Raw genomic sequence first — 24,950 nt, 5'->3', positions numbered from 1 at the left:
TTCTTCACTCAGGTTATTGGCTTGATAACCCAGATAAGATCTCATGGTGAGGTTCTTGAAGATAGAAGGATTGTAGAGAAAATCTTGAGATGTTTACCCTCAAGGTTTGAATCTATTGTGGTAGCAATAGAAGAAACAAAAGATCTCTCACAGTTCACGGTAGATGAACTGAGTGCTTCTCTGTTGTCTCATGAACACAGACTGAGTAGAGGAACAGATTCCTCTTTTGAGCAAGCATTCAAGACTCAGATGTCTTTTGGCCAAAGAAGAGGTCGAGGCAGAGCAAACAACAGAGGTCGTGGAAGAAGCCAAAACAGAGGCAGAAATTATCCTGCAAGCACAAGCGGAAGGAGCTGCAATCAGAACCAAGATGAAGGTTCAAGCAAACAACAAGCTCATGGACAAAGGTATGTTAAATCCCAAGTCCAATGTCATTATTGTAAGAAATATGGGCACTATGCCAATGAATGTAGGAAAAAGCAAAGTGACATGAATAATAGGCATAATGCTAATTTCGCAAATGAAGAAGATAAGAACCCAAAGAACGTGCTGTTAACATGTAACATAGCACAAGACAAACAAGAAGATTTTTGGTTCTTAGACTCAGGTTGTAGTAATCACATGACTGGAAATATTGAAATGTTTGCCAATCTGGATGAAAATGTGAAATCTGAGGTAACAACAGGGACTGATGGTACGATATCTGTCAAGGGTAAGGGCAGAGTCAGTATCCGAGCAACAAATGGAGAACAGATGATTGTGCCAGATGTATACTATGTACCTGGTCTGAAATGTAATCTTTTGAGCATTGGATAGCTCATTAACAAAGGTTACAACGTGTTCTTCAAAGATGATTTGCGTACAATCAGAGACATACCTCCAAGTAAGAAGATCATTGCACAGGTGCAAATGACCAGCAATAGAATGTTTCCTCTCAAACTCAGGGCAGATTTGAAAGAAGGCAGAACTATTGCAGCTGTAACACAAGAAGTCTTTCAGGAACAACTGAAAGATGTGAATTGGTTGTGGCATTTGAGATTTGGACATCTCAATTTCGGAGGCCTGAATTTGTTGCACAGAAAGGGAATGGTAAAGGGATTACCATTGATCGAGAAACCAGACAGCCTTTGTGAAGGCTGCATCTTGGGAAAGCAACACAAAGAAAGCTTTCCAGCAGGAAAGAGTATAAGGGAAAAAGCACCATTGGAAATTGTTCAATCCGATGTGTGTGGACCAATGCAAACACTATCATTTGCCGGAAATAAATATGTTTTAACTTTCATTGATGATTACACCAGAAAGACATGGGTGTATATGCTGAAAGAGAAGAGTGAAGTGTTTGAGAAATTCCGCCACTTCAAAACTCTTGTTGAGAAGCAGTGTGGGCATTATATCAAAGTGCTCAGAACAGATAGAGGAGGAGAGTACATCTCCCAAGACTTCCTGCGTTTTTGCAGAGAGAATGGCATACAAAAGCAGTTCACCGCTAGGTATACACCTCAGAAAAACGGAGTTGCTAAAAGAAAGAATAGGACCATTCTTGACATGGTCAGAAGTATGCTGAAGGCAAAACACTTGCCGCATGAGTATTGGGCAGAAGCTGTTACTTGCGCAGTTTACATCTTGAATAGATGCCCAACTAAAGCTGTCATGAACAGAATACCAGAAGAAGCATGGAGTGGTCAAAAGCAAACTGTCACTCACATGAGAGTATTCGGTTGTGTGGCATATGCACATGTACCGGATCAGCTAAGGAAGAAGCTTGATAGTAAGGGGGAGAAGTGTGTCTTTATTGGCTATTGTGATGAGTCAAAAGCATACAAACTCTATAATCCATCCACCAAGAAATTGATAGTAAGCAGAGATGTGCAGTTCATTGAAGATGAAGCTTGGGATGGAAGCTTAGAGAAGACAGTGAATGTGAAGACAATTGTGTCTCACGAAGAAGAAGAGGAAGGGACAGCAGCAAATAATCCTTCCTTGGTGGCTCCTCCTCCACCACAGCAAGTACAACAAACCACACCACAATCTGGAATTCGAACAACCTTAAGAAGTCAAGGAAGTGCTTCTCCAAGCACACCACAGGGATCAGATATACCCTCAAGTTCGGATGGAACTCCAAGTACACCAAGAAGACCAAGATTCAGAAATCTGAATGAGATTTATGAACAAGGAGAGGTAAGTAACAATACCGGTCTGAATTCATTATTCGCTTTATATTGTCATGTTGATGACCCAGTCCATTTTGAAGATGCTGTAAATGAAGATAAATGGATTGAAGCAATGAATGAAGAAATTGGTGCAATTGAGAAAAGTAAAACATGGGAGTTAGTGGACCTCCCTGTAGGCAAAGCTGCCATTGGTGTTAAGTGGGTCTATAAGACCAAAAGCAATGCTGAAGGCAAGATTGACAGGCACAAAGCAAGACTTGTTGTGAAAGGCTACAAGCAGCAACAAGGCAAAGACTATGATGAAACCTTTGCACCAGTAGCAAGGATGGAAACAGTCAGAACAGTGTTGTCTATTGCGGCACAACACAAGTGGAAGATTTATCAGATGGATGTTAAATCTGCATTCCTGAATGGAGTGTTAAAAGAAGAGGTTTATGTGGATCAACCTCCGGGCTATGAAGTTGAAGGCCAAGAGCATAAAGTTTGTAAACTGAAGAAGGCTCTTTATGGGCTGAAGCAAGCTCCAAGAGCATGGTACATCAGATTAGATGCTTATCTGATTGAGAATGGGTTTGACAAGTGTGATGGTGAACCTACACTCTACATAAAGGAGAATGACGGTAAGATTCTTATCGTTGTTCTATATGTAGACGATTTGATTTTTACAAGCAATGATGCTTCTCTCATTGCTGATTTTAAAGCAGCCATGAAAAGTGAATTTGAAATGACTGACTTAGGCTTCTTAAGATATTTTCTTGGAATTGAAGTAGACCAAAGTGAAAATGGCATTTTCATTTCTCAAGATAAATATGTAGAAGCAGTGTTAAAGAGATTTAACATGCAGAACAGCAAGGCAGCTGTGACTCCAACTGTAATGGGGTTGAAATTGACCAAAGAAGACAGCAGCAAGGATTTTGATCCAAAATTGTACAAGAGCATAGTTGGCAGCCTTATGTACTTGACTGCAACTAGGCCGGACATTATGCATGTTGTGAGTTTAATCTCCAGATTTATGGAAAGACCGAAAGAGACTCATTGGCAGGCAGCCAAGAGGATTCTAAGGTATGTGAATGGAACGAAGGGGTTTGGTATTTTATACTCCTCTTCTGAAAGTTTCATGTTGACAGGTTACACTGACAGTGATTGGGCTGGAAGTGTTGATGATAGGAAAAGCACATCAGGATATGTGTTTCATATGGGATCGGGAGCCATCTCATGGGATTCCAAGAAGCAACCAGTTGTGGCTTTGTCAACAGCAGAGGCAGAGTATGTGGCAGCAACAACAACAGCATGCCAAGCAGTATGGCTGAGAAGAGTTCTCAGAGACTTGTGTCATGAACAAGGAAAGGGCACAACCATTTACTGTGACAATAGCTCAGCAATAGCATTGTCTAAAAATTCTGTTTTTCATAAAACAACAAAGCACATAGACACCAAATTTCACTTCATACGTGAATTGGTTAACAATAGTGAGATTGTTTTGCAGCACTGCAGAACAGAGGATCAGCTAGTTGATATCTTGACAAAACCTTTGGCAAAGAAAAGCTTTGATCATTTCAGGAAATGCCTGGGTATGCAGGAAAAACCCAGCAGTTAAAATTAAAGGGGAGCGTTGGAATGGTAATTTCAACTTGCAGATTTTTTTCTTTGCGATGCGATCGCAGATCGCATATCGCACTTTCCCTCGTCACCCTTCGTTGCATGCTTGTATTATCTGCGATGCGATGGTGTGATAAGCCATGCATTAAATTCAAATAGGATATTTTGAGCTGTGTAATAAATGATATTTACTAGGGTCGGTAAATGTAGGTGAAATCTTAAATTTTATTATTCTTTATTTTCACGGAAGTAGGGTAAAGCAACATGTATTGTAAAAGATATTTTTGTGTTGTTCGATATAAAAAGGAATGCAAGAGCAAGAGACGAGTGTAGAGAGTATTAGCATGAAGAGCTTTTTCTTCTCTTTCTTCTCTGCAACGCACAGCAGTGCTGAAGATAATTTTCTAAGATAGTGGAATCAGATTCTGGAACTGAAGTTCCTGTTGTAAATCCCTCTGAGTCGAGGAAGGCAATTCTGTAATAGTTTTTATTTTTATTTTATATGATTAAGATCCTGTAGAAAACCAGAGCGTTGTTCTCTCTGTGTTATTTTCGTGTGTGTTTGAAATGAACAGAAATTTCCATCACATTTCCCTTCTTAGTGGCATCAATCACTGTTTCTTTGTCGATTGCAAAGAAGTACGTTGATTGTTTACCCTCTGATTGATATCTCTTTTCTCTTACATTGGCAACACTGTTTCTTATTATTTCGCCCCGATATTCTATCACCATATCCCCTCTTCGAATGGGTTCGATAGTAAAAAGACCATATCCATGAACTCCAGATTTCCCAAAGCGAAATCGGTTTTTTTCATTTTCCTGGCAGTAAGAAAGACGGTTTCTGTATGAAGAGAACTGTGGTGGATCTTCTTCTCGTTCTGTTTTTAATCTCTTGTTTATAGCTTCTCTGGAATGGTGGGAGTATCCCACAGGTTGGTGAATTATGGAACTTATGCCGGATTTTGCTTTCAGACGATTATGCACAGAGGTTCTAGATGCATATGGTTCTTCTATTTTGCAGAGTCCAACTTCTTCTAGATTATTACCATCCTTTGAAGATGAACTCTCATCTGATGAACCTTCTGAACGTGTTACTGCAGCAACTTCCTTTTGGATTCCCATAAGTATAGAATTTAGATCAGGGATTCTTACACCCATGTTTGGATCTGGAACCCTATGAGAGGCGCAATAGGAAATGTAGGTGCACACATCCTTTCCTTTATTGTTCCACTAGGACAACTCCATGTGATACCCTTCAATTAATGCACAGGTGGGGTGGTAAAAAGTTTCACATTCCATACACTTGACGCAAGATCCCTGCATTTTGTTACAGACTATGCATGACTTCCGAAAAGAGTCTGGATTGATTTTCAATATACCATCAACAGGTTCCATAGTTTTATCATTCACAAAAGTTACTTCATTAGTAAAACAAGCACAAGTAACATGCACCCAAAATCCAGATGTTGTTGTAGGTTTCAGGGCGCCACCCATCACAGGGCAGAGACAGCAGCGTTGTGGAGTAGTGTCTGTCTTTAAACTCTGGCAAGCTGTGCAAAGCCAGTCTTCCCCTGATTCACTTGCACCATAACAATTTTCATGAAATCCAATATTACATCCATTGCAGATGATGAATTTATTATAATGCCAATCTTCATCTCGGCGGCATATTGCACACGTTTCTAGTATCGAGGTTTCTTGGATTGGCTCGTATGGTTCCAGCAGCCATCCTCTTAATTCTCTTTCCCTATTGCTGAATGGCATCTGCCCTTCCTGGGTAAAGAATCCAAGGCCATGAACCCCAGATTCACAGGCCTTGTTAAGCCAATCAATGAGATGCTGATTGGAACCGCTGAGTCTAACACTTTGCTTCCATTTCTTCATCTTAGAGCCCACGTGCTTTTCCCATTGCGACAAGCTCATTGACTTACCTTTTTCACATTCATTGCATTCACAGAGAATTAAGTGGCTATTAGTCACATAATTCGCCTCCTTGCCATTACAAATAACAGTAAGGTGCTCTGGAACACTGAAAGGCTTATTGTTTTTCTCCTTAATTAGAGAGGTTCCCAGGGCCGGTTGCTTCGGCGTGCATTGAGGACAGGAATATTTATCTAGGTTTTCTAGTTGCTCACTACTTATATTATCACAATTATAATGAACCCAAACATTGCATTTTTGACATTGAAGCCAACCTGTTTTGAACGTGGGATTCCGTACCTTCATGGAAATGCCACAGTACTGATTGAACTTGTACAACTTGTAGCAAGGTCGACAGATCAACAAAACCTTCGCAGATGAAGTACGCCGCTGCTTCACCTGAACAGATGGTAATAATCCTGAAGCGGGAAACTTCTCGTTACAGCTACTGCACGTTGTTTCTTCTTCTTGATCTTGCATAACCCTGTATCCAGACCAAAAATATGCTTTTGTGGCTTCGTCAATTGCCTCAGAAAACTCATCCTTAAGGTCCTTAGAAGAGCTTTTCAAGAATTTCCGACTCTTGTATTTTAATGTCCTAAAGTCCCAAAATGGGAATACCCTTTTTTCTTTAACCAATCTATATGCGCAGTCCAAGTTATTTTTAATGTGTAAAAACTTAACACAAAGTCTTCCAGGAACACAAACGCTCTGCATAGATTCTGGGGCATCTTTCACCAGGTGGATAACTTCAGCGGGCCAAACAGGTCTGTCCTTTCTCCTCTTAGACTTCACCCAAATGACATCACGTACCTCAAACTGTTCAAGACGTGGGCCCTCTGAACATTCAAACCCCACTAGAGAAGATGGGTTGGAAACCCTAAAATCATCATACTGCTGCTCCTTCTGATTTTCCTCCGTCACCTGCTTCTTATTGGGTTCATTAGGATAGATGCTTCCACCAACCTCTACTGTAGCGTTTTGACCTTTCAATTTTATGCCTTTCCCGGTGTCCGTACTTTTCATGCGCTTAGTTGGTCTATTTCTGAATTTCGCTGATTCATCCTTAACAGCGCAAAGCAGATCCTGAAGCCTCCCATTTGCAGGCGTCCTGTCCTCATCCGCGCTATTATGGCGGCAAAATCCATACCCCAATGATTCCCCATCGCGGCTGTGGCGTCTCACATCTCTAATTCTCTTCCTAGAATTCTCCATGCTAAAGTAAAACCTCAATGAAACCCAACCTGAACTTTGCCTTGCCTGGAATTTGTATTGCAAACCTTAGTTCGAATTCATTGAGACAGTTGGCTGGAGGATAGTGCGAGCCTTTAAAAGCTTTGCACTAACTGATCATTGTTTCATCTGTTGCCGGAGCCGTTGGAGATGAAAGGTTGCACGACAAAACCTCCCAAGGGGCGGGAACTGCTATTCTAACTTTTCTCGGAGGATTACAGAAAAACACAAATTAAGCTTAATTTAGCCAATCATAAAAAGTCGAGAACTAACGACGTGGAGTCCAAACTGGAACTAAACTTACTAACGACGTGGAGTCCAAACTGGAACTAAACTTACTAAAAAAGGAGGCAGGAATGAGCTCACAGCTGTAGCCAGGGCTGAAGCGGTCACTTGGGATCAAAGTATATTCATACATTCGTAAAACAATTTACAATAATGCTATCCATATGTTAATAAATCTATTATATAAAATGATTCTTTATTCCAGCAAGACAACGTCTCATATGTGAATTGTTTGTATTACCCTAACATGAAATTATTTATTATTATTATTAATATTTAATCAAAATTTAAAATCACTGTTACACATATAAATTATAATTATATATTTATTTATTTTTATAAATTATAATTATATATTATTTATTTTTTAAAATTTTTAATTAAAATTTATGTTAAATTTTTAAATACTTATTTTTTTCATTTAATTCTATATTTTATATTAATCTTTTCCTATTAAATAATAATAAAAGAAAAAATATACTAAAAAATTTGTTATATATATATATTTTTAATTTTATAATTAAAGTTATGTTAAATTCTTAAATGTGTATCTTTTTCATCAATTAATTTTATATTTTATATTAATTTCTTTATATTAAGTAATAAAAAAAAATACACTAAAAACCATATATATATATATATATATATATATATATATATATATATAACAATATTAGGTTATATAATAACATTTTTTTTATTGAACATTTTCTTACTCTTGATGCAATGTGTAAACTATATATAGAAAATTTTCCAAATAAATACTTTTTCAATTAGTTATCTTAATGCAATAAGTAAACTATATACAGAAAATTTTCTCAACAAATACTTTTTAAATTATTTATCTTATTGCAATGAGTAAACTATATATAAATTTGTTTCCCAACAAATATTTTTTTAATAATTTATCTTAAAGCAATGAATAAATTATATATCGAATTTTTTCTCAACAAATACTACTGATTTAATTATTTACCAACATAGATAATCTTAACCATGATCTAATATGAGCCCAGAAAGATCAAATTATATAACATGTGCATTGAGCCATTTTATCAATTGGTTTTTTTGGTATTAATATACTTTTAAGTATATGTCAATATTAATTAATATTAAAATATTTTATTCATAACCCACATTGGACATTTTATTCTATAGAACATTAAAATATTTTGTTTTAACATTTTTTTTCTATATATAAATATATATGAAGTTAATATCAAGTGTTAAAATATTTTTGAAAAATATAAGGTTTAAACATCCTACTTATAAGTTTTTTCTTTTTTATTATAGCTGACATCACTTTTATATTTAGAGAATATTTTGTATTTATTTTAAGATTTCTATTTAGAGAATATTTTATTTTTATTTTAAGAGGGACAAATATACTTACACATAGCCTTCACATTAGGTTGTAGAATGAGCCTCTCCGCTCAATCATAATGTCATATGACATATTGATTTACTAGTAGGTATTTACAATAAATTTATCATAGTATTTCTTTTAAGTAAGATGATTATATATGTATACAAAGAAAGGGATGAGGATGATATCTCACAGCATGTTAGTGGCAATGCAATAATCTACTAACTTGGAGGGATGAATGGAAGTACTTAATGATTGGAAGTACTTATACAATGAATTTAAATGTGGTGTAAAAGATGCAATGTAGGAAAATTAATTAGCTTTCCTAAAAATGAATTTTACCTATAGAAATGATGTAAAACTGTGTGAATTTTGAGCTTTTCTAATAGTGTATGATATTTGTCATGCGAAATATAATGCATATGTTTTCATTAGTGCTAAATTGGAGTACTTAAATAATGAAATTTCACTACAAAAAATTGTAGAATTGTAAAGACATATTGTTCTTATCAATATATATTTTTTCAAAATTACACTTTATCCCAAACCTATATCAGAAGCAACCAAAACATCATGCACATAAGCTTCCCACCTGGGAAAATTTTAAATTCAAAAAAGATGTGCACATTCTTAGAGCTCGGAACATATGCATGTTCGTAGCTCTAAAAATGTGCACACATTTCTAGCTCTAGAAACACTTGTACATTTTTAACTCCAAGAACGTACACATGTTTCTAGAGATAACAAATAGGGAAAGGGTTAAGGTTGAGGTGGGGGGATGGAAGGATTAAAGAGAGCAAGGGGGACATGGGAGAGCGAGGGAAAGAAGGGGCATGAGAGAGAGAGAGAGAGAGAGAGAGAGAGAGAGAGAGAGAGAGAGAGAGAGAGAGGCTAGAGGGAGACAGAGGGGGAAATAATGAGAAAGGAAGAGGCAAAGAGGGGATAGAGGGAGAGAGAGGGGGAAAGAGGGAGAGGGGGGAGAGAGAGGAAAAGAGGGTGGGATAGTGGGTAAGCGAGAGAGGGGGAAAGTGAAGGGGTGCGGGGTGGGAAAGAGGCAGGGATAAAATGAGAGAGGGGGGGGGGGAGTGAGAAAGAGGTGTTGAAGAATGTAATTAGTGTCGGTCTTCATAATTGTATTTAAGTCATGATGTAATGTATTTGTCAAAAGAAAGAAAATTAATTTTTATTATAAAAGAAATTGATTTATTAAAGTATGAGTTTCATGCTTGGACCAATGGTTTATAGGTAAAATCCTCCATTGTAGGCTTCTAGGGTTTATGTCAAGTGTCTTTTTCTATTTCATAATGTAAAAGACACTTCTTGGGCTTCATTTGTCAAGAAATAAATTTATTTTGATGTAAATTAGGTCTTCTAGGCCTCCTGCACCAAGTCGGCCTCAAATTGGACAAGTCAGCCTAATTGAGGGGAAAAATCTCCTATATAAAGAAACAACTCAATCTCATTTGGAGTACTCTTCCATCAAGTTCGATCTGCAATTTCCGCGTCAAGAAAAAGTGTGAAATCTAAGGGACAAGAAGGAAAGGGTTAGCGAAGGATAAGGAGGTCTTCATCAAGCACAAGAAGTTGAAATTATCTCTCTCTCTCTCACACACACATTTGAAGCTGATGAGCTACTAGAAGGGCTGAAATTGTATTCTTGAAGTTGGGTCGAAATTCTGAAGCTAAGGGTTGAAGTTCTGAAGCTGGAGTCAAAATTCTAGGTTGAAGTTTCTTTTGAGAAGCTGAAACTTGGTGACTTTGGGAGAAATCATCTATTGGAAGGAAGAGCTGACTTGGTGGAGGAGGAAGGTATTTGGTCTAGGGTCATTTTCTATCTCAACTTGATTTTGATAGTGGAAGAGTTTGACTGGATTTTCCCTTATAGAAAGGTTTTAGCCCTATTTGAGTGTCTACATTTGGTGCCATTGATCTTCATATTTTTGTTTTGATGATTTCTTGATGAAACAAAGATGAAAGAAAAACATAAGAAAGTTAATAAAGAAAACAAATATATCACAAATAATTATCAACATAAGAAGATATTTTTGTCTTTCTAATTTTCTAACATGGTATCAGAGCTAAGGTGAAGAAGAAGGAAAAAGGTTGATTGGAGATCTATTGAAAAGAGAGATATAAGAAAAGGGTTTCAAGAAAGGTCACAAGGAGTAGAATATATCAATACGAAAAACTTAATGAAGTTAGAAAGAAAGCTAGAAGGAGCCTCCAACTACAGGGCATGGAAGAAGAGAATGGATCTTATTCTTGTAAGAAAAATGTTGGATTTTGTTTAAGTTGTAAGAAAAATGTTGGATTTTGTTTAAGGATCCAACTAAGAGAAACAAGATTGAAGAATCTGAAATAAAATATCTATTTGCCAAATACTCTTAGGGAATACTATCCCTTGCATATCCTTCAATCTTAAGTTTTGCATTGTTTTCTTTTATGTTTTGATTTCTAAAGTTTTTAGGTCTAACATGTCTTGTTAGAAATTTTTTGCAGGTATCCCTCAGAAAGATTTGGATTAAGAGGGAGGCTTCACCAATTTATCAAAAGATACGTATCTTGTTCTTTGTTTCCTCTTTTATGTTTGGTTTCCCTCTCATATCAACATTTGTTTGTATTATATGCTAATAACCTTTTCTTTATATTTTCCTTGGTAGGAAAGACTGAAAAATACAAAAAGGTTATGGAAGATGCTTCAAAGGATAGAATTGAAGCATGAAATAAGTTCTGTTGAAAAGGAATCCATTATATTATTGATGTCGTAAACGGTTTTTTAGGGAACAACTCAAGGTATGTCTTAGACTATAACTTTTGTTATAAAGTTCTCTTCATGAAAAAGGTATGTTCATTCTTCTTTTGAAATTTTCTTTACATTACTCACATCGTTATGTCTAGGGTTTTGAATCACATATATTCTTGTTAGGGCGATTAATCATTAGATTAAATCTACCCTCGTTATTCTATCATTTGATCATTCTTGTGAAACCCTAACCCTTAGGGTACACTGTAAAATGATAACCTCTTATTGCTAAGGGTATGCCAATTGTTAGGATATTTCGACACATAGGAAATAGTTAAGTTCAACTTGGTCTAGTATAGAGTTAGGTATAGAGTTAGGTAAAGTGTGTTTCTTTACCGTTGTACATTTTGTAACTTACAATCCAACGGTCACGATATGTAGTGATCCGACGGTTCACTCTCTCCTCGGTATTACCGACACTTGATCCGTGGCTTGACACCTGATTGGTCCATGAGTTCTATTTAAAGCGCATGGAGGGTCATTGTTCGGGTAATCCGTGCATGAGAGAAGCTTATGTAAATTTTCATTCTTTGATTAATAAATTGCCTGTAGTACCCACGTTGGGACATGCCGTGGACTGTTTCCCTCTTTGAGGGTTTTAACCACGTCAAAAATACCGGTGTATTGATCTGTGATCTGGTTGTGAGCGGTGTCCTTTTGGTATTCTTTCTGAGGAACTTACCCTGTAAATTCCTACATGGTATCAGAGCTATTTGAGGGCCGCGTCCGTTGGTGATCCAAATCTGAAGCCGGTAGAACTGCATGCGGCTGTCGTTTCCTAGATATGCTGTTTCCGACTGCTTTCGGGCCGAGAGGACTGCTCTGTTACATTCGGAGCATCTGTTCCAGTGAGGAACCCCTTTCGTTTCACGCGAAAAGGTTTCTGGTAGCCCTAGCTGCGTCATTTTTCAGATCGGGAGGTATGCAGTGTTTTTGCAGTTTACTGTTATTTTCTCTCTGCTTATTTCGGTTTCGGTTTATTTAGCCATTTTTTTTAACTAGATCTATACCTTTCATTTCTGCGTATGCTCTTTGCCCTGCGACTCTGTGCGATCTGGGCAAATCAGAAACAGAACGGAAGGATTTTTCTCATGCGTATGCTCTTTTCCCTGCACCTTAGTGTGATCTCGGAAAATCAGAAACATTGAGAAAAATATCTAGTTTTTCGGCTAAAGCTAACTTTGAGCCGCAAGGTTCATTTTTTAAAAAATATCTAGTTTTTTTTGGCTAAAGCTAACTTCGAGCTGCAAGGTTCGTTTTTCTTTGCATATTCGTGTTGGGTTTTGTGTTTTGTGTTTTGTAGGGAAAAAGAGCTTTCTCTAGGCAAGCACGCAAACCAAGGCCCCCCCCCCCCTGCTCTCTCTCTCTCTCTCTCTCTCTCTCCCTCTCTCAAATTTTTTGTATAGATCAATTGGTTCAAAGCTATTTTAAGAGAGTAGAGGTCTTGGGTTCAAGTCTCCATTTTGTGGGGGCGGATTTTTTCATTCCTGCACATTCGCGCACTTTGCCGGCAACTTCAACAATTTTTTTCAAAAAGCCATAACTTCTTCATCCGGAAGCCTTTCTCAGAGCCGTTTTTTTTTTAAAACAGCCTAATTTTTTGAGATCTATCCATTGGAACACTTACTTTAAGCATCTTCAGCTTTAGTTTCTTAAAAAAAAAAATGGAAATTCCATGCCAAGTCATTCTTGACAGCACTAACTACTTCCAATGGGTAGCCTACATGGAAGATTTACTTAGAAGTAAAGGTCTCTACAGAATAGCCACAGACCAAGAGAAGAAACCAAAAGATGAAGACAAGGCTGCAAAATGGGAAAATAGACAAGATCAAGCACGTGGTTTGATAGGGATGTCTATTTCTCCTGATCTTAGATTCCATATTGCAGAACTTGAGACTCCTCATGAAGCATTGGAAAAAATCGCTAAAGTTTTTGGGATTAAAAATCAAATTAGAGCCCATCAACTTGAAAATGAGTTGCTTACTTTGGATCCTAATAATTTTTCTTGCATTGAAGATTTCTTGTCCAAATTCAAGACCCTTAGATATCTCTTGGAAGGTGTTAAGGTTAAGAAAGAAGATGGTAACCTTATTTATTCCATCCTTACTAAGTTGGGACCAGCCTACTCTGTATTTGTTTCCACTTTCCATTCTACAAGGGAAGCTTTCATTTGTCAAGGAAAAGACTACAAGGCCCCTTCCTTTGACTCCTTTTGTGATTCCTTAATAAGAGAACAAGAAAAACTCTTACACCTTGGTCTTCTTAATCTTGGAAACTCTTCCAAGAAAGCGTTAGCCGCCCAGCAGCAACCAAATTCAAAGAATCCTAAGAAGTCATATCCTAAAAAGAATGGTCCTAAACCAAACAAGGGTCCTAAGCAATCTCAGCCTCAAAATGAAAGATCATTTCAGCAAAATGATAAGACCAATAAAAACAAATGGAAGAAGACTGATAGACATTTTAACTTTTGTAATCGAGATGGCCACTTAGAATCTAAATGCTTTAAGAAGATGGAAGCCTTGGAAGCCGCAATGAAGAAACATAACATCCATGTGGAGCATACTTCAACTTCAACTTCTGGAATGGCACTTTCTGCATTTCGTTGTCAATCATCTCAGTCTGGTTATGCATTAAATGTATCTTCTTCTTCTCCTTCTCGTGAGTGGCTCATTGATTCTGGAGCCTCTTATCACATGGCCAAAAACCAAGCCATGTTTTCTTCTTTAAATGATTGTAACACCAAAAATATATATGTTGGTGATGATAGATCTCTTAATGTTGTAGGGACTGGAACTGTTCATCTAGACAATGGTCAGTTTAATGATGTATTATGTGTTCCAACCTTATCCTACAACCTTCTATCTGTATATCAGATAACTCATTTAGGTGAAGGTAAAATTGTTGAATTTTCACCTCATGATGTTGTAATCAAGGATCTAAGAGATCCTAAACAGATTCTAGCTATTGGTATTGCTGATGATTCCACAAGGTTGTATAAGTTTCACAACTTTGGGTCATCAAATCTTCCCTCAGTATTTGTTGCTCATAATGATGAAGTGAGCAAACTTTGGCATGAGCGATTTGGTCACTTAAACTATCGCTCCCTTCAGCATCTATGTAAAGAAAATATGGTGACAGGTCTTCCTATGGTATCTTGTAGAGATGGTGTTTGTTCCGGATGTGTACTCGGAAAACATCATCGGGACAGTTTTGAAAAACGTGCCTCTTGGCACGCCTCAGCCCCTTTACAGCTTGTGCACAGTGATTTATGTGGTCCACTTCCTGTTGCTTCATTCTCTGGCTGCAAGTATTTCTTAACTTTCATTGATGATTTCTCCAGACGCACTTGGGTATACTTCTTAAAACTCAAGAGCGAAGTATTTAACACATTTTTGGCCTTCAAAGCCTTTGTTGAAAAACAATCTGGACATCAAATTCTTAAGCTAAGAACTGATAATGGTGGAGAATATGTTAAAAACACATTCATCAACTTTTGCACCGAAAATGGAATTCAAATGCAACATACTGTTCCATACACTCCACAACAAAATGGTGTAGCTGAAAGGAAAAATCGCACCTTAAAGGAAATGGCTAATTGTATGCTGCAATCTAAAGGACTCAGTCTTAGTTTTTGGGCCGAAGCAATTAATTGTGCAAATTATATAATCAATCGCACTCCTACTAAGGTTCTAAAGAATATCACTCCAGAAGAAGCTTGGAGTTCCATTAAACCAGATGTAAGTCACTTTCGTGTTTTTGGAAGTGAAGCATGGGCCCATATTCCAGATGAAAAGCATAAAGCTTTAGAACCTAAGAGTGAGAAATGTACTTTTGTTGGATATTCTGAAGATGTAAAAGGTTATAGACTTATTCCATTTAAGTCCAAAAATGTTATCATTAGAAGAGATGTAAAATTTGATGAAAATATATCGGCCTGCGAGCCTAGTCCGGCGGATGTGCCACCTCTTCCTATCTCTTCTACTTTTGAAAACATTTCTTCTTCAGATGATGAAAGTGAGGATGATAATCCTTCCCCACCTTCTCAGGATCCTCAACTTCCAAGATGGGTCCGTGCTACTCGGGATGCAGCAGGTGATCTTGCCGGTGATCCTACAGATCAACGACGTACACGTTCTCAGTTTGAAAGAGCCTCTTCTTTACTGGCTCAAGCTCCAGTAAATCATGATCCTGACACTTTTGTAGAAGCTTCAGGCCATCCACATTGGGAAGCAGCTATGAATGAAGAATATCATTCATTGTTGACAAATGATACATGGGATCTTGTTCCTCTACCAAAGGGACGCAAACTTGTTAGATGTAAATGGGTTTACAGAACCAAGTATGGACCAGATGGGAAAGTTGATAAACATAAAGCTCGTCTTGTTGCTAAGGGCTTTTCACAGGTTGAAGGCATTGACTACACTGAAACCTTCTCCCATGTTGCCAAAATGAACTCTATCCGCCTTGTTCTTTCCCTTGCTGCCTCTTTAAAATGGGAAGTTCATCAGATGGATGTTAAATCTGCCTTCTTGCATGGGGACTTGCAGGAAGAAATCTATATGGAACAACCCATTGGCTTCATACAAACAGACTCCAGCCTTGTTTTTCGACTTAAGAAATCCCTTTATGGTCTCAAGCAAGCTCCTCGGGCTTGGTATGCCAAAATGGATAGCTTTCTTTTAGAATCTGGCTTTTCTAGGTGTCATTCTGACAATACTGTCTACACCAAGAAAGTGGGCAACTCTCTTATCATCCTTGTTCTTTATGTTGATGATCTTATTCTTACTGGTAGTGATCCCAACCTTTTCAACCATGTGAAGTCCAGCCTTAAAAAGAAATTTGAAATGACAGACTTAGGACACTTAAACTATTTTCTCGGTCTTCAAGTCTTGCAATCCAAGGAGGGTATTTCCCTTTCCCAGTCCAAGTATGCTTGTGATATTCTTCGTCATTTTCACATGGAAGACTATAAGCCAGCCCCTTCTCCCTTTCAGTCTGGAGTCAAACTTTCAGTCTCTTGTACTTCTCCTGAAGTTGATGCTACCTTATACCGTCAACTTGTAGGAAAACTCTTGTATTTAACCCATACTCGTCCTGATCTTTCCTTTGTTGTTGGCCTTGTTGCTTGTTTTATGCAAAACCCCCGTGAAAGTCATTGGAAAGCAGCCAAAAGAATACTTCGTTATGTTCGAGGTACAGTACAGTTTGGGATTCATTACAGTGCCAAAGCAGCTCCTCTATTAGTTGGTTTGACTGATTCTGATTGGGCTGGTGACCCTGATGATCAGAAGTCTACTGCCGGTTATGTCTTCACTCTTGGTTCAGGACCTATTACATGGGCTTGTAAGAAACAGGCTGCCATTTCTCTTTCGTCAGTAGAAGCAGAGTATCGTGGTGCCGTGGAAGCTAGTAAGGAAGCCTTATGGCTTCGTCAGATCCTATCAGAGTTTGGCCTTGAGTAGCAGCATCCAACCACACTTTGGTGTGATAATCAAAGTGCCATTCAGCTATGCAAAGATCCAGTCCAGCATCAGCGCAGCAAACACATTGAACTACACATGCACTTCATCAGAAAGCTCATTCATGACCATGTTCTTGAAGTGCAATATTGTTCAACAGATGATCAGGTTGCAGACATCTTCACAAAGGCTCTCACAGAGGCGAACTTCACTAAACTTCGATACATGCTTGGAGTTCAGGAAGTTGTCACTAAGGGGGGATAGGCTCTAGTGCCTCCTTCCTTCTCCTATTGTGTCATATTTGTAAATCCTTCAATCCTATCCCAAGTTGTTCTTAAGGGGGGATGTTAGGATATTCCGACACATAGGAAATAGTTAAGTTCAACTTGGTCTGGTATAGAGTTAGGTATAGAGTTAGGTAAAGTGTGTTTCTTTACCGTTGTACATTTTGTAACTTACAATCCGACGGTCACGATATGTAGTGATCCTACGGTTCACTCTCTCCTCGGTATTACCGACACTTGATCCGTGGCTTGACACCCGATTGGTCCATGAGTTCTATTTAAAGCGCATGGAGGGTCATTGTTCGGGTAATCCGTGCATGAGAGAAGCTTATGTAAATTTTCATTCTTTGATTAATAAATTGCCTGTAGTAGCCACGTTGGGACCGGCCGTGGACTGCTTCCCTCTTTGAGGGTTTTAACCACGTCAAAAATATCGGTGTATTGATCTGTGATCTGGTTGTGAGCGGTGTCCTTTTGGTATTCTTTCAGAGGAACTTACCCTGTAAATTCCTACGTTGATTAATGAAACCTTAATCTACTTAGGGGTTGTTGATAATGTATATAAATCCTATTCTTTTAAATTTTATGGTTTTGAAAATGCTATGATAAAAACCGTATATTTTTAGGATTTGGTGATTTAGAGTTTGTGAACAAAACCTTTATAGTAAGATTGTGTTGGGTCCCTATAATGCTAGTGATTACCCCATTACTATTGTAGTTATACCCCTTATTTATATTGTTGTTCCCCTATTACCTCCATGTTGTTATTTCTGTGCCCCATAGAATCCCTCTATTGTTATTTTTGTGGCTTTATATTATTATTGTTAGGTCGGCTGGATTCTTCACATGACTCCTTAGACTCCTATATATAGAAACGAGGTTTTGTCATTTGAATCATCCAAGAATTCTTCATTTATGTAATGTAAAGGAGTTTAACCCCTCGAAGAGGCTGAATTCTAAGGCGTTGATCTATCTTTTCTATCTTTTCTTGAGCTGGTTTCATAACATTTGGTATCAGAGCTTTGGATTCTAGGGTTTCGCTGCTCTAAACAGGTCATCGTGGCATTTTCGCTATAACTTTATTTCTGTAACGGTTTAGAAATCTCAAAAAAACCCATTTGAGTAGAAATCACGTTGAACCTTGGGTCCAAATTTCAGAGCTTTTAGCACGATATTTGCGGAGATATGATCTGAGGAAGTTGGTATTTTTGCAGACTTCTGAATTACATTCAAAGCAGGTGACCCGGGGAAAATCGTCATAACTTTCTCTCTGGGGATCGGATTAAAATTTCGTAAGAAGGTATAGAAAGAGGACAGATTTTACTTTCTTGTATGTGAGTTTCAGATCCAAAGGTTGAAACAGTGACTCGCAGCACGTCGTACAAGTTCGCTCTACTGAACTAGTCTAAAAGCAAGTCACTGTGGGAGATTTCACATAACTCTTCCTTGGAGAATCCAATTTGGGTCATACTTGTGGCATTGGAAAGAGGATGTAGAAGGCTACTACATGTTGCAATTTCAGAACTGGATGATTCGAAATTACAGAGATACATCAGATTCAATATCAGACTTCTATAAAGTGAAAAAAGGTGTGTAGTTTTTTAAAATTTTTGTGTAAGCTTAGTTTAACGGAATCCAAAGGGCATAGTAAAGCATTATTATCGGTAACTGATGCCCCGAGGAAAGAAAATGAAAACACCTAGTAAGGAACCTGAAAGCTCTAGCATGACTCATGAAGAAGAGGAAGAAATGCTACATGATATATCTAAATTACAAGAACAAGTGCAAAAAATGTCACGCTCACAAAAGCTAACAGAAGCTAAGATAAATGGCGTGGAATCTAAGATAAAGGGCATGGAAGCTAAGATGGATGATTCGAAGACAGATTTGAAGAGAGACATGGCAAATTTGAAGACAGATTTGAAGACAGACATGGCAGATTTGAAGACAGTTTTGACAAATGTTCTACAAGAAATACTTACTAATGGTGAAAAGGTTGTAAAGGAAACTCATGATGTGAACAAAATTAATGTTAATCATGATTCCATAGACTCTAATGTTGGATCGAAGACCCACCATATTCCAAAAATCGATATGAGGAAGTTTGATGGCAAGGATCCCGCCACATAGATATTACAGATGGAGCAGTTCTTCGATCTCAATAATGTGAAAAACACACAAAAGGTACGTATGGAAACTGTATATTTGGAACCAAATCAGTTTGTATGGTATCAATGGCTTTTCTCTCGTAAACAATTTATCACTTGGGCAATTTTTACGGAAGAATTGATAGCACATTATGAAGATACAAAAAGCAACACTTTTTTTAGCCAATTGATAAGTCTCAAACAAAAGGGTTCAGTAATGGAGCAAATTGAGGAGTTCCAAAAATTGAACATAAGGGTAAAAGATATTCCAGAGGAGCATAGGATTGATGTGTTCATAGGGTCTTTAAAGGATAATATCCAACATGATGTTCGCCTTTGGGAACCTGATTCATTAGAGAAGGCATTCAGGTTAGCAAGAAAAATGGAAAGCAAAATTATGGCAACCAGGAAGCATACCACTCACAACTATAAAGACGGAAGTGTTGTTGCCCCTAGTCTTCCACAACCTATAAGGTTGACACCACAAAAATTTGAAGAAAAAAGAGCAAAAGGGCTTTGTTACAGTTGTGATAGCAAATACACTAAAGGTCATAAGTGTGCTGAGAAGAAATTATTCTACATAGATTGTGAAGAGGAAGAAGAAAAGGAGCAAGAAAGGTCAAAAGAAGAAGATATACTATAGGAACAAAGCCTAGATGAAGAACAAATAAATCCGACCATATCTTGTAATGCATTGGCGGGAATTACCACTCCTCGAACCATCAAGATAGAAGGACAAATCAAGAAGAAAAAGGTAATAGTGTTGATTGATTCAGGAAGCACCCACAATTTTATTCATTGTAATGTAGCAAAAGAATTGAATTGCTTCCTATATCCAGCACCAGAGTGTCAAGTGATGATTGCAAATGGAGGAACAATAAATTTCTCTGGAAGGTGCCATAATATCAAGCTATCCATGGGAGAATATGTATTGACTAGCCCAATGCTTTCCATTCCAATGGGAGGTGTTGATGTTGTACTAGGAGTCCAATGGCTACAATCCTTGGGTACAATAGCTTTTAATTTTCAAGAACTTTTCATCAAATTTTCTACGGAAGGAAAGGAAGTTGAATTAAGGGGTATTGCAGGGAAACCAGGAAAGATAATCAGCTCTAATGGTATGACAAAGCTTCTAAAAAAGGAGCAAAGAGGTGTAATTGCACAATTATGTTCGCTAGATGTTTCCACATCGGAATCATCTATTTCTCCAGATCTCCAAAAAGTCCTGGACAATCATTCCAAGGTATTTGAGACTCCCAAAGGTCTCCCACCTATGCGTGATCATGATCATGCTATTCATCTGATTCCAGGAAGTGTTCCTCCAAACATCAGGCCGTACAGATATCCCTATGTCCAAAACAGTGAAATTGAACGTATGGTTGCAGAAATGCTAGAGGCTGGTATAATTCAACCAAGTCAAAGTTCTTTCTCTGCTCCAGTAGTATTGGTGCACAAGAAGGATGGATCATGGCACATGTGTCCGGATTATAGGGAGCTCAACAAGCTCACTATTAAAGATAAGTTCCCCATTCCTATCATTGATGAATTACTGGATGAATTGCATGGATCAATTTACTTCACCAAGTTGGATCTTCGTTTGGGATATCATCAAATCAGAATGAAGATTGAAGACATTCTGAAAACGGCATTTAGAACTCATGAGGGTCATTATGAATTTTTGGTCATGCCTTTTGGCCTTACTAATGCACCTTCAACATTTCAAGGTTTGATGAATTCAATTTTCAAACCATTCCTTAGAAAATTTGTGTTAGTATTTTTTGATGATATACTAATCTACAACAAGTCTTGGAAGGATCATGTTGAACATGTTGACAGGGTGCTACAACTATTGGAGGAGAAACAATTATATGCAAAAAGATCCAAATGTTTCTTTGGAGTCCAGGAGGTGGAATATTTGGGTCATATTGTATCTCATGAAGGAGTTAAGGTAGACCCTAGCAAAATTAAAGCCATTAAGGAATGGAAAATCCCCACATCCATAAAGCATCTGCGAGGATTTCTTGGGTTGACAGGGTATTATCGCAAGTTTGTTAAGAATTATGGGAGAATAGCAGCACCTCTAACAACATTATTGAAGAAAGATGCATTTTCATGGACTCCGGAAGCAACAAAGGCCTTTGGACATCTTAAAGAGGCAATGTGCCAAGCACCGGTCTTAGCTACACCGAACTTCACAAAAACCTTTATTGTGGAATGTGATGCTTCAGGAAATGGAATTGGTGTTGTTCTAATGCAAGATGAAAGACCCATTGCTTTTGAAAGTCGTCCAATCAAGGGAAAGTTTTTAAGCAAAGCTATTTATGAGAAGGAAATGTTGGCAATACTCCATGCACTTAAGAAATGGCGACCCTACCTAATGGGAAGACACTTCAAGGTAAAAACGGATCATGATAGCCTTAAATACTTTTTAGAACAAAGATTATCCTCTGAAGAGCAACAAAAGTGGGTCACAAAGATGTTGGGTTATGACTTTGAAATCATCTACAAAAAAGGGAAGCAAAATGTGGTGGTAGATGCACTCTCAAGAAAGGATGAGGATGTGGAAGCATTGTTGTTCGCCATTTCTATTATCCAACCAGATTGGATAAACGAAGCAAGGGAGGAATGGAAGAATGATGAAGAAGTGTGGGCACTTATTCGAAAGCTACAACAAGATTCCAGTACGTCTGATACATTTAGCTGGCAAAATGATTCATTATGGTACAAAGATCGCTTATACCTCTGTAAGAATTCCCAACTAAAACAAAAGATTCTTATGGAATTGCACACTTCTCCCTTAGGAGGGCACTCAAGATTTTTAAAAACTTACCACAGGGTTAAGAAGGAATTTTTTTGGGATGGCCTTAAATCAGATATTCAAAAGTTTGTGGCGGAATGTTTGGTTTGCCAACAAAATAAAGTTGAAACAATTAAGAAACCGGGTCTATTACAACCTTTATCCATTCCAAGCCAACGTTGGGAGGAGGTTTCAATGGATTTTATCACAGGTTTACCCAAGTCTGAGGGAAAGAGTGTCATCATGGTGGTAGTTGACAGACTTACCAAGTATGCACACTTTTGTGCATTATCACATCCATTTAAAGCCAGTACAGTTTCTACTGCATTTATGGAAACAATTCAAAAGCTACATGGAAACCCAAAGATTATTGTAAGTGACAGAGATCCCATTTTCACTGGAAATTTTTGGACAGAATTATTTTCTTGTCTTGGTACTCAGTTAGCTCATAGCTCATCTTATCATCCTCAATCTGATGGGAAAACTGAGATAGTAAACAAATGTTTGGAAGGATATCTTCGTTGCTTTGTATCTGATAAACAGACACAATGGGTCAAATGGTTGCCTTTGGCTGAATGGTGGTATAACACTTCCTTCCATACAGCAACAAAAATGACCCCATTTATGGCACTTTATGGGTATCAACCACCATCCATCACATCATATTTAAGATAAAATTCTAAGGTTCAGGCAGTGGAACATCACATCGAACATCAAAAACAAGTCCTCCAACTCTTAAAGGATAACCTCGTGTTGGCACAAAATAGAATGAAACAATAGGCAGATCAACATCGCAGTGAAAGAAGTTTTGATGTAGGTGATTGGGTATTCCTACGGCTACAACCATATAAGCAAATGTCCCTAAAGCAAGCTAAGAAGGATAATAAATTATTACCAAAGTATTATGGTCCGTACAAGGTGTTGCAAAAGATTGGTACTATGGCATACAAATTGGAGCTTCCTGCAGCTTCTCGATTGCACCCAGTTTTCCATGTTTCATGTTTAAAGAAGGTTATAGGCGACAAGCTCCCAGTTCAAACAATATTGCCAGAACTTGACGAGGAAGGAAAAATTATATTTGAACCGGAAGCAGTCATAGAAACAAGAACTTAACAGCTACGAAATCGACCAATTTCAGAGTATCTTATCAAGTGGAAGAACTTATCCGCTGAGGATTCCACATGGGAGGATGAGAATTTTATGCAGAAGTATCTAGAACTACTCAAGCGTTGAGGAAAACACTTTTTTGAAGGAGAGGAGCATGTTGGGTCCCTATAATACTAGTGATTACCCCATTACTATTGTAGTTGTACCCCTTATTTATATTGTTGTGCCCCTATTACCCCCATGTTGTTATTTTTGTGCCCCATAGAATCCCTCTATTGTTATTTTGTGGCTTTATATTATTATTGTTAGGTCGGCTGGATTATATTGTGACTCCTTAGACTCCTATATATAGGAAGGAGGTTTTGTCATTTGTATCATCCAAGAATTGTTCATTTATGTAATGTAAAGGAGGTTTCCCCCTCGAAGAGGCTGAATTCTAAGGCGTTGATCTATCTTTTCTATCTTTTCTTGAGCTGGTTTCATAACAGATTGTAAGAATGAAACCCTACGTATATATTCATCTATATGATTGAAACCCTAGTATGAATAAAATTATTGCATATCTAACTTTGATGTATTAATGCTTGTGTCTTGGGCTTACTTGTAGATATTGATGTGAAATGCATCCTAGATATGTATATGTGAGTATGCTAACTTAATTGTTGATGTTCATGTTTTAATTTGGGTTTATAACAAAATCCTAGTAGAGATTGATATTCTAGGATATGATGATATTGTTTTCAATATGATTTAGTTTCAATGATAAAATATAGAGTCTAACATGTAATTCTAAAAGAATATTGTTGAAACCTTAGATGTATAGTAATATGATTGGATTGTTATTTGATTGAATGATTGATATCTAAGGATTTGTGTCCCAAAGATGGAGTCGAGGGTTTAATACACAACCCTAGCAAGAAGTTGAAGTCTAGAATATAAATAATATGACCCTTGCTGATTTTGAACCTAACTAGGTTTAGGTATTTTATGTCTAAAGCATGAATGATTTGATGCTTCCATTATAATGACATGATTTTGATATAGTTGACTTCATGCTTATATATATATTTATATTGGTTATGCTTGCTATAAAGTTTTGCAAGTACATAATCTTCAAGATGTTGGAGATGTTTGTAATGAAGATGATGATAAAGATAACCTTGATGCCATGAATGAAGTTTCTCCGATGTTATGAAGCTGTTTATATCCCTAAGTTGAGAGAGAGCCTGGATAGAAGAAAGGGTATATCTCCCTAATTGAGAGGGAGGGCATATTATGATAATCATAATGAAGACGTCGAAGTAAGAATGATACCGAATAACGAAAGTACTACAAATAGATGTTCATAAAGACTTGAGAATTATTGAGGCTATATTTGGTGCTACTGAAGAAATGAAAGAAAAATAAAGATTTTGATAAAGATGTATTTGGATAGTTTGATTATGATACAAGTAGCATAAGAACATTTGAAGCATGTTGTCATGTTACTATGCTATCATGTGGTTATGTTACCATGATGTTATGACGTCACATGGTTTGGCACCCAACATGATGATCATTGTAAATACCGTAATGAGCGATGTTATAAAGCTCCACTATGCGGTAGTTGTCATGTTGTTTCTCTTTTCAGCATTTCTTTCATTGTAAATACTACAACGAGTTGTGTTATAAAGGTCCATGAGAAGTATGTCTTCTTTCACTGGGTTGCTGAGGTATATGCGTGATTGAAGATCAAGGACAATGTCTACCAAGGGGGAGGGTTCTGTAACAACCCTGGTG

At 37.5% G+C, this 24,950-nt stretch overlaps 1 protein-coding gene across 1 annotated transcript in view; it reads right to left on the bottom strand.

Annotated features, from left to right (window-relative positions):
* Positions 1-5,000: 5,000 nt before the first annotated feature.
* Positions 5,001-24,950, bottom strand: part of LOC149248297 (histone-lysine N-methyltransferase ATX3-like) — a 55,029-nt gene continuing 35,079 nt past the window's right edge. Inside the window, exon 2 of the mRNA XM_089448896.1 lies at positions 5,001-6,950. Coding sequence (XP_089305022.1) covers positions 5,001-6,950 — 1,950 coding nt within the window. The remainder of the gene's footprint in view (positions 6,951-24,950) is intronic.

The sequence above is a fragment of the Pinus tabuliformis genome, chromosome 7 (assembly GCF_031772625.1).
Source record: "Pinus tabuliformis cultivar Carrire ecotype Pingquan chromosome 7, CPIR1, whole genome shotgun sequence".
In the NCBI taxonomy this organism is placed as follows: domain Eukaryota; kingdom Viridiplantae; phylum Streptophyta; class Pinopsida; order Pinales; family Pinaceae; genus Pinus; species Pinus tabuliformis.
This window is presented reverse-complemented; position numbering and strand designations above follow the sequence as displayed.